The following is a 16,967-nucleotide window of genomic DNA, read 5'->3' on the forward strand; positions in this document are numbered from 1 at the left end:
CGAAACAGCTTACACTCTCTAAAAATTGTTGTTTGTTTGTATGAAAGTTAACTTATCCACTATATTTTAAAAAGCAGCATATTAGAGTGTCTTACATACTACATTATGTCAGGTATTTCATTAATATTATTAAACATTTTAAATGAAATACTTCTTTCAAATTGCTGGCCACAGCAGAATGATTCTTGTGTATTTCAACAGAAACATCCATGCGTACATGTCCTGATATCTCTGCAGCACAGGCGAACTACATTTTGGGATTTTGAGAGGAGATAATCAGACAGTGTCAGAGAGTGTTTACAAAGAAGCTTGATTGAGATTTGAATATGATGATAAGGTCACTGGAGGAGCACTCGAAGTATGTTCTTATAAAGGATGTATTTCTGGAGTAGGATTTGGGGCATACTCTTAAGAGATGCATCACTGTCAGTTCAGACAGGTGTCACTTCCATTTAGTATATTTATTTGCACTGTGATAAAATAGATATGAATATGTGACACAATGTGATATTAAACACCCATGCAGGTGAGGGGAAGTCTAAGAGAATTATTAAATATTTCACTTCAAAGCAATTTAAAAAATGAAAATGACAAGAAAGCACAGAGGACACAAGTATTAACATAGCGTGTGTTATTAGTTAGTAATGCCTTATTGAGTCACTGGAACATATTGAATATCCATAAGGCAAATGTGTACACCCCATAGACATTCACTGCTGAGGAGCTATATGGTTGTGTTTAATTTAACCTGGGACACAACATTAGTCTTAATCCTCTGCATTTAGTCGCTAATATTGACTTTTAAAAGTGATCAAAGCTTACCTTGTTAAGTGGAATTAGCTGGATTTAGCTTGAAAATGAATTACAAAAGGTCTTCTGAGAATGGAATGACACATACACACATACACACACACACACACACACGCATATATAGCTATAAAAGGAAGCCCGCTGCTTTTTAGATACGATAGAAAAAGTATACACAAAGAGATGCAATTTACTTGAAGGGCTTCTGAAATCATACACTTTTTTCTGCTGTTGTTTCTATTTTTGTTGCTTTGCTTGTTTTGTTCTTTTCCCACTTACAGGTCGGGGAAATGTTGCCTGTGCATGTTTGTTTCAGCAGCACCCTCATATATTGACTCTGCACAGATTCACCGTCCTCAGTTAATTTAACACTTTAAAATAGTTTTTAACAGCCAATGTAAAGCCATATTGTTTCAACAAAAAAAACTCCAGTCAACACTTATATAATCATAACAATAAATGTATTAATATGAATGTATTAAAACTTTACATTTTGTGTTGCTACTAAGCAGTTCAACAAATTATTTAAAGGGAGTTAAATGGTAGTTATAGCAAAGCAGGAGACATGATTTTAAACTTTTTTTTTTGCGCAATGTGAGTATTGTACTGCATTCTCAGCTGCTCAACCTGGTCCTCCACTTGCATTTTCCCCACTGTCACCCAATAACGTTTGCAACTTTGTGTGTGTTTTTATTAAAAATGCATAACATTACAATGTGTACAGACATTCTGCTGATATGGATGGCTGCGGTGAGAGCCATACCTCAAACACTAGTAGCAGAGAGTATTGAGTTGCACGGCACCACACACTCACTGCTACATCAAAGATATGAAACATCAGCCAGTTACTTCTGTCTCGAGAAAACAGATAAAACTGGAAACACGTTCAAATATCTTATTCTGCTTTTCAATTGTTTTAATGTACACGGATTCAAGCACTTAATAGTTTGCAGCATAGTCTTTGTCCTCTTTTTTTCCCTGTACTTTGACCCCTAGCATCCTATCACCTTTTTGGCATGTGGATGTAAATGTGAGGTATGGAGATTCATTAAAGGCAGAGATAGTGTGTGTGTGTGTGTGTGTGTGTGTGTGTGTGTGTTTGTGGGATTGGGAGGGGGATCACTGCCAACTGACAGGCCCTTCCCTGCTCAGTTTGTTTAAAGGGTTTGTAAAAGCAGCAGCCTTATCTCACCCGCACTGACAAAAGCCTGCCCTCTCCCCCCAAATTAAATTGGACCCATAGCGGTGTGATCAAATCAGCTGGCAGGCGGAAAATTCGGGCCGTCAATCACAGAGGTGTCTGATAAGAGCAGGCAAGGAGTCCCGGTGTGGAAAGCTGTAGGCTCATTCCGCCTCGACACCCAGGTGATAACTCAGAGCAGCAGGCACCTCCGTCCTACACACCTTGCTCCTAGCATCTCGTCACGACCCCCATGCCCTTTACTCTTTACTCAGATACACGCTCAGTCACACACGTACATGGAAATACACACCCAGAGCCCTGCCACTCTTGTGTGACTCAAACACTCAGGTAACATTGAAAGACAATCGCTTTGTTAAAAAATGTCCACACACAACATGAGATTCCCTTTTCCTCTCTAATCTTTGAACACCTTTTCATGTTTTTTTTTTTTTTTTTGTGCTCTGTTCAAGTTTAAACACACGGTTTCTAATAGCTCATCTTCCTTTGATTTTTAATATCTGTGTTATTAGCCTTTGTGGTATTTTATGTAATCTTTTTAATTCAAAGATTTTCATTTTAATCTGCTGAAAAGAGAAAACAAAGAGCTATTGTTGTGTCATTGTTGAGATTTAAAAAGGGTCTTCTTCTCCCCTCTTTTTTCTTTGATCTCGCCTGTCTTTTCTCCCTTTCTGTTTCCCTCTCCCTTTTTCTTCTTCCTGTTTCTCTCATCTCTCCCCATTCTTCTCCCTTCATGTGTTATTCCTTTTTCTCCCCCCCCATTTTTCTCTACCCCCATCTCTCTTCCGTTCTGTGTTCTTGTCTCAGGCTTTGTGAGTTTTGATAACCCATCCAGTGCTCAAGCCGCTATCCAGGCCATGAACGGTTTTCAGATAGGCATGAAGAGGCTGAAGGTGCAGCTAAAGCGGCCAAAGGATGCCAACCGACCTTACTGACTCGTCTGCTGTCCATACCCAGGTATAGTAACATCCATGCCATAACTCACCCTGCCATAATATGCCATGTCATGCCATGCCATGCCATGCCATGCCTGTTCTCGGTCCACTTAACTTGGATAGTTTAGTTATTGATACTGCAGTAGGTAAGAATGTCTCAAATCAAAACCAAAAAAAATCTGTTAGATGTTTTCCCTTTAGTTTTATTGACCCTTTGGTTTTTCATTAAAGTGATGAAAAATTAAACAATATAAAATAATACTGTAGATTTGCAGTTTGGAAAATAAACAAAAACTATAAGAATAAGAGTTGCATCCAACCATGAATAACTGATTCAGTCAAGACTGATTAATTCTGACCCCCATGGAAATAAATGGCAACTTTTTTAAAAGTTTAAACTTCTGTTTCCGAGGAGGTGACTAGTATGGGACAAAGAGGAAAATTAACTTCACCAACATTCCAGTCTTCAAACCAGAAAAAAAAAAATCCATCAGTTTCATAATACTTGAAATTTGCGTATTCATCAGTATGACAGACTAATAAAATTACAAAATTAATGAATCACCTAGTTTAGTAGCAAATGTGGTCAACTAGGGGAACTAGTTCAAATTCTAATTCTGCAGTCACTATCTTACTTTGTTCCCATGAGACCTGATAGGACATGAAATTGGTTTTCTTTCAGGTCAGTGTGTATTTTTTTGTAACATATTAGCCGTGAAAGTGTCAGGGCGCTAGTTTTTCCATTGCACAGGCCCTCTCTTCACAGAGTCAGGCTCTTGAGATTTTTGTCAGGTTGTCCTGCTCCACTGATTTGTTTTTGTTTCTTCTGGGGTTTGAAATCTAATTTGTACCTGCAGGATGCTCTAGTGCAAATTGATGACATCATCAATACCCAGCTGTGCATAATTACCTACTGAGGATGGCGTATCGATACGAGTTGTTAAGGGACAAATTTATAAAACCAGATAGCAGTAATTTCTCTCCAAAAATAGTTCAGCATTAGATTTCTCCTTTCAGTTGAACTTTTACTTATAGGAGAATTCAGTGAGGAGACACATAATAATACAGAGTAGATTCATAGTATAACAACTTTTGACAAGACTACTGATGAGCGTGATGAGTAAATGCAGAATGTTTGAGAGAAAAGTTTGTGCTGACAGTAATAAAATAAACAAAAAGATGCTTAATGGAAAAGCACTTACTCACCCTACAAACTGCAGTGGCTTGTTTAATGGTGGAGAACAGCACCAATCCCAGCAAGCACCATTTGGTTAGTTCAAGTGACGCTTCAATCTGTTCTCAACCAAAACAGTCACAGTCCATTTTCATATCCTGTCATTCTTTGCTTGCAAAATAGCCAAAACACAGCATAGGACTGTGTTAGTTTTGTGTTACCTTGGTTATTCAGTTTTACACATTTTTCACATGAGAACATTGGTTCTACATTGAGAGCATGTCCTCATATCTTTATTTAAATGAACTGTAACCCTGTAGCAAAGTAGCACCGAATGCGCTGACTGCTTATGATTTTATCAGGCATTAAAATAAATAAATGGAAATGTATATAGCAAAACTTTCAGTGTTAATACATAGCATTTTTAAAATGCAATAAAATCTAAATGTAAAATTAACATTCATGTTGCGAATGTGTTAAACTATGCCAGTGTTTACACATCCATAACAGTGTTAATTAATAATGAACAAATTTGAGTTAAACCTCCTGAAATCAAGCATATCTTTTTTGGAACTATGCCCAAATTTATCTGCTGTTAACATTTAAAAGATGCACTCACATAGTGAAGAAAACAAGATATTTTGCAAGTGTATGGTTATCTAGTTGTGCTGATAGGATACGTATCTGTCACCAGATAACTTCAACAGCCAACAGTTCCTTGTTTTGGCTCTTAAAAAAGTCAGAGCTTTCATACAAAATAATAAAAAGATGCTTTACTTGAAGTAGCACCATCCTTCAATAACGACTAATTTCACAGTGTCAGGCTTGATTCAAAGAATCCTCGCCCATCTGTTAAAAAGTGCAGCTGCCAGTGCAAAATAATATAGATGCATGCTCTCTTTGCCCAATTGGCTGGGCAACTTTTCATTACAATAACATAAGCCTGGATTATATTCCTCCACAAATAAAAGCATGGTAATACCATTTGTTTGTTTTAGATTTGACTCTTTAAAAGCCACAAGATGGCATTAATGGAAGATGGTATGCAATACATGCTCCCTTTATCCTTTGCCTGATAGCATTTGAATAGAGCTGTGCCCTGCTAATTGAAGAGAGGTTTTCAAAGCAGACAACCTGAGAAAGGGGGGTGGGCGGTTGATTTAGCACATCAATGAGGGATAAATGGAAAATATCCTGCAACAGCATTGAATGACAGAACAGTCATTGAGATGTACTCAGAATGTCTTCAAGTACAGACATTTTCCACAATAACATTTCTGTCATCTTTCAGGAGGTGCATGTGTGTTTGTGTGTTTGTGTGTGTGTGTGTGTGTGTGTGTGTGTGTGTGTGTGTGTGTGTGTGTGTGTGTGTGTGTGTGCGTGTGTTTTCATGTCCTTCCTCGTCTCTGGTCTGGTTCAATTCATCTCTGTGTTTTTCTTCAGTTATTACATCACTTCTGTTGTTGAGTTAAGGAAACCCAATAGACCAAAACCAAGAGCAATCCCATGAAAATATTAAAGAAAAAAAAATGCTAGGGCTTCTGAAGCCAGCTCCTGGTTTATAGATTCTTGAAAATCATGAGGGATCTTATGTAAAGGAGTTGAATTTGAAAGAAATGACCAATCTACTTCTAATTTCTTTCTTTTCATTTATTGCCTTGTATTGCGACAGACAGTACATTGAGTTCTTGAGCGAAAGGATAAGAAGTAAGAAGTAGAGTTCAACTGTAACTGTTTAATTTTCTAAATTCAACTACATTCTGACGATGAAAAACTTTGATGAAACTTGAATGATTCATTTTTTTGTGTTTCTTGAGTAAAAACTTCAATATGAAGATAACTTCAGAGGCCCCCTCTTTTTTCTATAATACTGACGATTCCGCTTTGAAGTTGAATTAAAAACACGATCAGACAGCATTCTCTTCCGCTGGTCTCAGGAGCCCTTCTACTCTGAAATTGCGTTCTGTGTCTTAAAGATAAACTTAATGCAGAAAAGCTGAAGCACTTACTGTACGGCCACCCTCATAGCAAACAATGCAAGGCAAATCCAATTACTGTAGACAGGACAACTTTCTGAAATATGCATTTCTGCCTTAAGGGTTATCTTTGTAAATATAAAAACATCAATTCAACCTTTTAACCTGCAAATGTTGTCAGCCTTTCACCACCACACTGAGGCACAAAGAAAAGTCCTTTTTGTGCTGGGTTGAAGATTATTGCTCTGTTATTTCTGTTTTACTTGTCAATTCTTTTTTTCTTTTTTTTTCAGTTTTTATGGTAATGACCATAATAACCTCATTTGATTTGTCAGGCAGAGTAAGTGAGAGTGTGAAACAAATATGGAAAGGGTGCTTTGAATTCTGACTTAAGGAAAAGAAAATCCCACTGTTTCTTTCCTTCTTTTGCACCCCCACCAACCTGGCAACCTGACATGGCCAATCACAGTGTGAGGTGGCCTTTCTCCGCTATAGCCACACCCCCCCACACCTGTCATGGGGCCAAGTTCCCACAGCTGTAAGTTGAACCCATGGTGTCATTTTCTTTTGGATGACGTCATGTGGTGGGACTGTGACTGCGTTGCATGACGTGGCGTTGATTGATATCTCTAAACTCTATCTTTATATTCTGCCCTCCTTTTATATATATATATATATATACTGTATATTGTATATTGGCAGTTTGTGGAGTGCGGTAAAACAATGCCTTTCTTGGCTGGTACCTGTTGTACATAATGTAACTGACGTGCTGACTGGTTGGTTGATTATAACTGGAAGTGGCCTTTAACCCTTTGTGCTATTGTACCGTGTGCCCTTGTGATGTTTTATTTTTCTCTTGTGGGGTTCATGTGTATGGATGTACTGTATTTTCTATTTCTCTATTTCTTCACATTCACATCAACAGTCTTTTTTTTTTTTTTTTTTTTTTTTTTAGCAAACTATAATTTTTTTATGAATGTCTGAATCTTTGCAAAAAGGACCTTTTTTCTCCCCCCGATCGACAGCTGTTTAGTTGAGAGATGGCCAAGATGACCCTATGTTTGTGTAGCCAATTAAATCTCCACCGTTCACGCAGAGAGCACAGGCAAATGTTGACACTCCACTTCTCCCTTGATTCCATCTGCACAGGGAGTACTTCTGCAAGATTGTTTTGTTTGCCTAACATGAGAATCACTTCCCATTTATTTATTTATGAGGGTGCAAACCAATTACACCGTGATAGCAGAGCTGCAGACAGCACTGCAGACCCACACGGCCAAAATCTGTCCACCATGCAGGCACACTGTACACATGGATGTATAAGCAGGGCGCAGGGATAGAACAAAATACAAATACCTGGGATGAGTATTTGCCGCTGCCTGTTGTTTTTTGGTAGGATTATGCCACCAGATAAATGAGGTCTTATGTTTTTGCTGCTTCTGTTTGAGATAATTGTTACTCGTTCTGTAAAAAGAAAAGGCGGCAAACAGATTCACCGTTAAAAAACAACCTTTCTTTGCAAGTGAGTTTGTTTCTATTCCTCCAGGCCAAACCCTGATAAGAGTTTGTCGTTTTCATTGAACTCGTTCTGCCTTATTCTTTCAGAAGCCCTGCAGGTGACTCGCCCTCCCATAGTCTATCCAATGAACTCAGGGGGGTGTCTAGCCAGGCAAACCGGGAGGGATAAGGACTTTCTGGCATCAACTATGCCTCTTAACTGCCAGGTGTCTTTTATGGAGCTATCTAAGTATGGGGGGGACATAATGCTGGGACTAAAAAGCTTGGGAAAAAAAGAAAATAAATTCTTTATCATCTGACAAAGTTGGAGGGTGAAATAGCTGTGATATTTTCGAAAGACGCTGTTTACTTTGGAAAAAAAAAAGGATATATTTTAAAGCCACTGTGTGTTTCTTCTGCTTTGTGGTAGATGTTTATAGCAAGACTCACTAGTGCCTTATAAAAGAGGGCCTCTGTAATCAGTACTGTTAGTGCTTCATGCTGCTAATGGCTGGGCTCGCTTTGGCACATATAAGGAATAAGTTAGAATCTCCGCTCCCACATCTAAAAAGCAGATCTATTATGAAATGGTAACAAGCTCATTTACAGGAATGGAAAGGTAGAACAAAGAGCGTCTGGGCGCGTGTTCCCGTAACAAAGTCAGACCCTTTCATGTTCACTCCCAGAGAGTGATTTGCTGTGATTTCATAGCCTTTCTTCACCCACATCACAGCTCACAGCATATTAGGGATGATAGGCTGTAAACTAGATCTTTTATATCCAAAGCTCGCCAGCACGGACACATTTAGTGACAGTGCAGCATTTTAAGTCAACACAAAGGCATGGGAGATGCTAGGTTTTCATGGGATCCTAATTAGAGGCTATTTCCTGAAATATGTACATTTTTTTCCCATATTGGACAACCATCAGTCATATTCATTGGCACATACACTTGTCTTGTTTTCTTTATGTTTCCTTCTTGTTCTTTTGGTAGTTTCTTTGTAATGAATTAACAATACAATGAATGACAGCAACATCTCAGGCAACATTCATCTGTATCTTTTTCATGCAGGGAGATGTAGTCAGTTTAAATTAGGCCTTCCTTGGATTAGTGCTGTCACAGTGTAGTTGTCTGTTCCATATGGTTAAAACACAAATCTCCCACCCCACCTCTAGCCCACTTATTTCTGGTTTTGATTGACACACTCCTCTTTTTTTTCTCCTCCCCGTCTGTTTCTCATGCTGTTGGCTGTGCCTGTCAGTCTGTGTGATAACCGGGAGCCAGCAACCCTGAGCATGTTTGCCGCAGCCTCACTGAATCCACTTTCCTTATTCTCTCCACCCCCCCACTCCCCCCATCCCCACCCCTCTCTCTCTCTCTCTCTGTCACAGGATGAAGGGCCACAACACCTTATTTCCACAAGTGCAGTAAAAGTACAAAGACTTCTTGCTCTGCTACATATCATGAAGGAAGGGTGGTCCCTTGATCCTGCTGGAAACCCGTTGAAAGATTGGGTGACTGAGAGAGGGATCCAAGAGTTGTTGTTTTTTTGTTTTTTTTCCTTTTTTCTCTCTTCGCAAATGCCTCTTTTTTCCCTGTTTTGCTTTGGCGTCTGTGGAAGAAGATTTTTTGCAGAGACCAACTTTTTGCTGCTGTTTTTTAGACATGATGGGAAAAAAAAACCTTTATAGACTCATTATGCTCAAAGCATGCATACTGACACAGGATATAGATAAACACACATAAACACAGAAAACAAACCAAACATACACATTTAAGGATGCTACACTTAAAAAAAAAAAGAAAAATGAAAAAAAAAACTACTTTGTACATGTATACATACGTGCAAATGCCAACTCAAGTACTGAAGCAAACACATGCGTGTGCGCACACACACATACACACAAACACACACACCAGCCTGCTGCCATTTTGGTTTTTGTGCCTACACAGGTGTTGTGCTCTGTGACAGGGCAAGCTCTGGATCAAAGAAGAAAATGAGAAGAAGAAGAGGAGAGAAGAGGAGAATCCAGGATAATTTACATGCATCATTCCTTAGGAAATAGGGACCAAAGGACTAAACGCTTTTTAAAAGAATATAAATATATAAATATATAAATATATATTTAAAAACTCATACCTTGTAGCTGCAAGTATTACAATTTACTCGTAGTCAAAAAAAATCATTAAATCAATATCCAGTGGCCTACTGTAAGTACGAATAAAAGAAAATGGAAATAATGTATAAAAAAAGACATGGGATAGTAGTATAGGGGCTGATCTTTTGCTCTGGATGCTGATTTAGCACCAGGTTGTAGTATAGTAAAGTAGATTAGAAAAAAAAAAGTAGATTTGCTAACTTTTGCTGTTGTTTAAAAAATACTTGAAGTTGTAATGAAACAGGGGCAAAAGAGGGGGAAGGAAAACATTCATCTGCCCCTGTACGCAACGAGTCTCTTCTCTTGGATTTTAAGGTACCAGCCACTGGATATCTCGCTCATCATGATGTATAAGTCACCGCACTCTCTGACAGCTATGAACAGCCTGTTCTGGAAGAAAAAAAAAAGAATGAAGAGAGAAAAAAAGACTGAACTTACTAATGTCTGTGCTGGACAGGGTGCAGACGTTTAAGGCTTCTCACTGGCCTTTGTGTTCAAGCGACAATCCACTGTAAAGACCAAGCAAAATGGACATGGTGTGTCTTTTGTTTCTTTCTTTTTTTTCTTGACCTTTTGTATTGCAACAAGGAGTGTGAATTGAGAAGCCACACATTGTTAAAAGGAGATGGTTCTACTAAGAAAGATGGACAAATGGATGGTCATGAGGGAAACAGAATGGGAGGAGGAGTAAGGTGACAGCTACTGAAACTGCCAGCAGAATGAACTTAGTACACAAATGAATTGGCCCTTGTGGCATCAGAATTCTGTCACAAAACAAAGAATGCCCATTGTAAACAACCAGAAGTGACATGCCAAGGATATGTGTGTCCACTGGAGCTGCTGCAAAACTCCAGATTGAGAAAAATTGCCTCTTGTCTCTGGGCAGATACAAACAAACATTTCTCTGAAGACAAACTCAATTTACTGTATTGATGGCAAAAGGGCGCAGGCTTTTAGAGCTCATTTAGCTCTGTCAAATATAATGTAAATTCCATTATTAACATGTTCCCTGACTTGCTTTCTTCATATATTATACATAGAGCCTAAGGAAAAAAGCTAGTGCTTAAACAGACTATATCTAAATTAGATCGAACAGTCACTCTTAACCATCACTCAGCTCGCTTGTAGCCTTTCTGATACTGCAGCAGGACAGAGTAAAGTACTCCAGGACTGTCATGTCTTGAGTTAGAGTCCTATAGCCTTTATTTTGACTGTTTTAGAGCTCTAGATGCAGGTTCTTCTCTTAAAGCAGATCAATATGTTTGGAATGGGTCTAGAGGGAGGAACAATGCTGTTTCAATCAGTCTGAACACTTCCCAATTTTCTCTGTCGAACACCAGCTCACATCAGTACACCAGCCCTTTGAGCACTGACAGCTGGCAGTAAGAGGCATGGCTAGGCAAGAAGGAGAGAGGGAGGCAAAGAGAGGAAGTCAACAACCCAACATGACATTGAGATCCTTTAAACTGATGCTTCTAGGATGATGCTCAATGACTTAATCCCTAAAATTAGAAGCTGTAATAAAGCTCCTTGTGACACACGCTAGATATCTTGGCTATATGTTTTCAAAGAACAGGATTAAAAGGTTCAAATGGGAATGGAATCTGTTACCTTAGGTTCCAGTCCAACCAGTACCTTTTTGCTATGGAGACTTTTCTCCTTGCCTCTTTCTCTATCTTTCTTTAGAGAGAAAAGCAGACCAGATATATTCCAATTCACTGAAGGAGGGACTGATAAAAATGTGCCAGCAGATTCCAGACTCTTCAGTGTACTACCATTCTCTGTCATTTAAATAAGCAGAAGGTCTTGATTTGAGTCCTTGATATCAGCGTGCCATGTATGTCCTCTCTTTCCCCTGTCCCAAGAGCAGCCATGCCTTTCCAAACCTCAGCCCAACTGTTCAGCGGCTCTCCCCTTGGAACAGCATTTTCGAACCTGGCTAATGTCTGTGCTCACTACCCTTCAATTATCTCCTGCACCGTATTAGACATGCTATTTCACCTTTCCCTCTAATCACACTGTAATCACCAGCCTCTATACATTAGCAGCAACCAAGTGAAAAATCACCAGGATAATCACTTGGACCAAATGACGGGAGAGACGGTCCCCTGCATGCACATGGATGACAGAAGGAAGATTAGAGAGAATTATGTTTGTGCCTACTCCCTGGCAAGGCTGCCGACAGCTGACCTGGCACCAATAATACTGCCAAATTTACCCGAAGAGGCAATGGAGGATGTGGGATAAAACCCTCCATATCATAGCGAGGTCTTAATATTGCAAAGTAGATTGATGTTACCAAAAATGAAAAGAGAAAGGTGGGTGACAAAATTTATGAAGCCCCCCCCCCCCTTAGCACAACATTGCAACAACAGTTGCTTAAAAATGGGTCGAAAGCAGCAACTTTGCTGGAAATCCTCAATTCTGTAAAAGCAGCTGCTGTAAGAACTGTGTTATTGTGCTTCTTCTTTCAGCATGTAATTGTGTCTCAACTATCTCTACAGAGGCCGCAATTTTTTACAAAACAACTTGCTCTACACTTCTTTCTTTTACTGGCTTGTATCCCTGCTGGGACACCTGCAAAGCACAGTATTGTTCAACAGTGAAAGAATATTTGTGAAGCACAGTAGTTCTTCAGATGCAAAGTGATGCCCATCAAAATGACAGCTTTTTAAAGATTGCCTTCAAATACATGAAGGCGAAAACCCCGCCCTCCTTCCTCAGCCCATGATTGGACATTAGGCGGAAGTGCAGGAAGCTACATGAAATGTAGTGATGCGAAGTAGGTCAAAACAAAGCCATGGTCTCCAAACCATTTGTGCTCATTATTCATGTGAAGCTGAACTAATCGATGAGAAATCTAATGTTCCATGAGCAATCAAATTTCCTGTGCTTGTCTCGGCCATCTTTACAATACGTTCTGCAAGTGAGGCTCTGTCAGGCTGAACATGAACCCTGCATGCCTGCTCCACTGATCTTCTCTGTCTCGTACCAGATGCTGTACTAGTTCCCACTGCTAATGGCAGGTTGAGTCCCCAGTGAGCCAAAACCCAGCCTAGCCTAGTATCCTGCTGTCTGCTTGGCTAACAGTGCAGTGTTCATGTAGCATCTCTGCTATGCCAGGGCTAAATTAGGCAATATGAAATCAGCACTTCAACACTTTTAACAAGGGTGCTCTTGTACTTTTACACCCCAGGGAGGATGTTACTGAAGTGACGTGCATTAAAAACAGAAATAGCTATGAAACATATTCTGGAAGTACCAAAACAAGAAAAGACTGTTTTTCAATCATTTCATTCCGCCATTTATTGACAAGAGTCTCTGCCTGCCCTGCTCCCAGCCTCAGTGTGGTCTGGTTTTTACTGTAATCCAGGCCGTGTTTCACCTCTAAGAGCAATGACAAATGTCAACCCAGCAGGCACTCACCAAGCTGTTGCCAAAATACTATTTGATATTTGTCCTCTAATTTAAAAAGATAAAATGGAACTTTGAATTTTAGTCAAAAGGAATTAGTATGACTCTAATTAATTGACAGAATATTTAGCATTTAGCAAAACCCTACAAGGACATGTCAAAAATGATGTTAGCTTCTCTGTAGCCATCAGGTCTTTGTTTAGCATCTCACACTCAAGTACAGCCAGTTCTGATACAATAAGCATTTAGACCACATGCTTCTGTGCCACAGATGCATGTACCCGCTCTGACCTTATATCCTTAAATGAGAAATGGGGGGGGGGTGTATATGTTGTATACCTATTTCCTCAGTTGTCACCACTACACCACTGCTCACAAGGTTAGTCCTCTAGAGGAGCATGTATCCTTAGAGGGCCCCAGCCAATGGTGGGGCCAAACAGAGAACTGCTAGAGCATGTCTACAAGTCTCCAACCCCCTGGGTGCATAACACTCACCCTAAAATAGCAGTGATTGTCAAGGAAAGGAAGTGAAATGTAATTGACTGAAAGTGGAGAGATAATTAAAGGAACCTGTTGGACAGGAGGGAAGAAATTAATGCCTCTCATTTAATAGCTGCTTTGGGAGAGAGCTTTTCCGTCATCTCACTTTAGCGCAGAAAGGGTTTTGCTGTGGAAATGGGATTTGTATGGAAAAAGGTGGAGGTGGAAATAGGCTTTGGGTGGTGGGGGTGCTGTGTGCTAAACTGAAACTCCACAAAATCACTCCCAATACTCAGGGCATCAGGCGCTATGATGTCACGATTAGTGGAGAGGTTCAGAGCCTTGCCTTACCCCTGCTCTTGAGAGAGGTCGAGCAGAATCACAAATGTGAGGTCAGTGCTGTAAGATCGCATCCCATCGCAGGGAGTGCTGAGCCAGCAGAAGGGCTGATGAACCACCCAAATTGTGCTTTGGATTTATAGTATCATCCTCCAATTTCAAGAGTAACAAACACAAACAAAAAAAAAATGATGCCAGTGTCCACCTTACACCGCACAGTGAATCGCTGGAGGTGTTCGACTGTGTTTAACAACATGGCTGACAGTAATGAAGACAAAGACTTTTTCTATTCCTTAATGTAAATAGCCTATAAAAATACAAAAACAGAGGGAGGTTGTATAGCAGCTTGTGTTGAGAAGCCCAACTCTGTGGGACAATGATGTCACTATAAAATGTATCCACAGCAGTGCAGGGATCTAGGATAATTTTTAGTCCTTGTAAGCCCCTTAAGTTTGGGCTCTGATATAACATGCATCCTACAACCCTAAGCATCGGACCAAGGCTTAGAGTATTTGACTTAGTGTCAAACCTAAGCCACGGCCCCGAAGTGATCCGTTAATTAAGATTCTGTGTACACCGACATGTCATGATTTTTCTGACAGAAGAAAGATCGCCTACGCGGTAATTGGATTAGTTCAATTGGGGCTGATGAACAGATATGACAGTGACAGTAGAGTTCATCCATCTGCATGCTTACCGCTTAACAGTGCAACAAAAAAAAGCATCAGCCACCACAATTCTTTGGAAGTGAAAGTTTGGGCTTTACAACATTTAAGGAAGTTAGTTATACAAAATGAAACTCCAGGTAACAGTTTGTTCAACATGTACATAAATCATCGTTTAATACACATGGTTAGGCTGAGATTGGAGGAAGGGGACAAACAAGAGAGCAATTATTGTAGAACCCAGCAGATCCCCCTGCCTGCTTGACCCAATCTGCCACTGCTCTCCTGACCACACAGCTGCGTTACTCCTGTACATACAATATAGCTTATTTTTCAATTCTGTTGAACCTTCTTTATAGGCCGTACAATAGATCATGTTAAAACATTTAAAAAAGTAAAAGAATAGTTAATATATTTCAGTGAAACTAAGAGAAGGAACCTATGAAATAATTTATCAAAAACAGAAGATAAAATGATGTTATTTCTTGTACAGTGAAGCACTGATGTTCAAAAATGGGATTTTATACTCATGTTAGTAAATGATTCTTTATTTTCTCTGTTTTATTTTCTTATTATCTGCAGAAGCTGGGATAGACCCATTGTCATGAGGTTTGTTTGTATATGCTTTGATCATTTTTCCTTTTTCTTTATTTTTTTGGCTGCACAATCCCTGTATGAAATCCCTCGTGGATGGCCAAGTTCAAAGAGATTTTGCTCACTGAAAGCTCTTAAATCAATACGAGAATTAACTAACTGCACTGTAAAAAGGATTATTGATGGTACTGGTCATGTGGATTCAGAAAAATGAGTCCATTGCACAACTGAGTTCAAATGAATCAGCATTGCATGTTCAAAAAAGAATCTCATTTGAGGCCTTTTGTTGTTTTGAGAAAAAAAGACAAAAAAGACAAAAAAATATATCATACTTTGCAGTTGGATTAGTTTTGAGACCTATGCTGTCATATCTCATTGTCTTTAAGCCATGTATGGTTTCCTATAATGTTCTTGTCTTTTTCTGTCAATTTTAATTGTGTTTTTGTTTGTTTATTTTTTTTTTTTGCTTGTTAATTTCTTTTTTTGATGGGTCGGTCGGTGGTAATCATTGACATATCTCTGATTTTCATCTTCTCTGTTCTTACCTAAAGGAAGTTTCTTCCAGTGTTTTATCTAATGTAAATCCATCCACTGACGACATTGTACCAACAGTAGATAGTGCCACATTGCTTTCCTCCAGTCAGGTTGATTTGTTAATGAGGAGGGAATTCTGCCTTAAACCCAGCCTGTTCTCTCTGACAGTACTACCTGTGAACAGTTGTCAGACACACTGTATTCTGGGGATGCCAAATGTTCTATCTTCAAATGTCAAAAATCTGTTGTAAAGACAAACACTTTGCCGGAGTCAGTTTTGCCTCAAGCCCATTCTGACACAAATAAGGACGTGGTCATCCACCTCCATTTCCATTGGTTACAAGGACCAAAATGTAAACAAACTCAGCTAACTGAGCAGTTTGCTCCAATCAAGCATTCAATGAGAGCCTTTAAAGAATTTACATTTAGTCACAGGTAATTTTGCACCGTGGATCTTTGTATCATGAATCATTACATTCCCAGCTTCACTATCTAATTTCATCCTCTTCGTTTGTACTCATGCAAAATTCATTTATCATAATATATTTGGATACTTATATTCACAATGAATGGAATAATCATTTCTTTTGTTATTGGACTTGAACAAACTGATTTACTGTTTTCTTTTTGTTCGAAACAGAGATGTAATTTGAATAAGCGTTGGCTCGGGTCCGTTTCCCTGATACGGGGTGATATCTCCCATAGTGCTCCTGAACTCTGTAGTTCTCTAGTTCATTATATTCTGCTTAGACTAAAATAAAGCACAGTCCTGTAGAAGATTGAGCCTGCTTTGTCCTTTTTATCTATTCACATAACTTGATTAAATAATTCCTGAAGGTTTGGATCTACCATGGTGTGCATGCATGACCCCGTTTGCAAAGATGTGAAGTGTTCGGTGTCCTCTTGTCACTTGGATTGTGGAGAGAATGCATTTAGGACATGTCATTGTATTAATTGAGCTAACAGCGCTAACCATATCCGAATACCAAATTAGATGAGACGGTTAGTAGAAAATCGTTTAAAAAGGGCGAATAATGCATAATAAATGGAAGGGAGATTGGAAGAGGGAGGGGAATAAATTGTGAATTGATTAAAGGGAAATGGATATTCAGCTCTTGTCTCGTGGAGGTGTTACAGTGGAAACAAAATCAGGTGCAGTGGGTGCTGCTGGTTATCGTCTGTGAATAAGCA

The 16,967-nt window shown here is 39.3% G+C and overlaps 1 protein-coding gene across 12 annotated transcripts in view; it reads left to right on the forward strand.

Annotated features, from left to right (window-relative positions):
- Positions 1-16,553, forward strand: part of celf6 (CUGBP Elav-like family member 6) — a 136,074-nt gene extending 119,521 nt beyond the window's left edge. For 11 of the 12 annotated variants that reach the window (XM_051380278.1, XM_051380285.1, XM_051380284.1 and 8 more), the window contains 2 exons: positions 2,816-2,965; positions 8,983-16,553. In XM_051380278.1, coding sequence (XP_051236238.1) covers positions 2,816-2,943 — 128 coding nt within the window. In that variant the 3' untranslated portion in view covers positions 2,944-2,965; positions 8,983-16,553. Of the gene's footprint in view, positions 1-2,815; positions 2,966-6,562; positions 6,629-8,982 lie in introns of those variants that run through there. The other variant, XM_051380277.1, reaches the window with a different exon arrangement.
- The last annotated feature ends 414 nt before the right edge of the window (positions 16,554-16,967 follow it).

Source organism: Dicentrarchus labrax, unplaced genomic scaffold, assembly GCF_905237075.1.
Source record: "Dicentrarchus labrax unplaced genomic scaffold, dlabrax2021, whole genome shotgun sequence".
In the NCBI taxonomy this organism is placed as follows: domain Eukaryota; kingdom Metazoa; phylum Chordata; class Actinopteri; family Moronidae; genus Dicentrarchus; species Dicentrarchus labrax.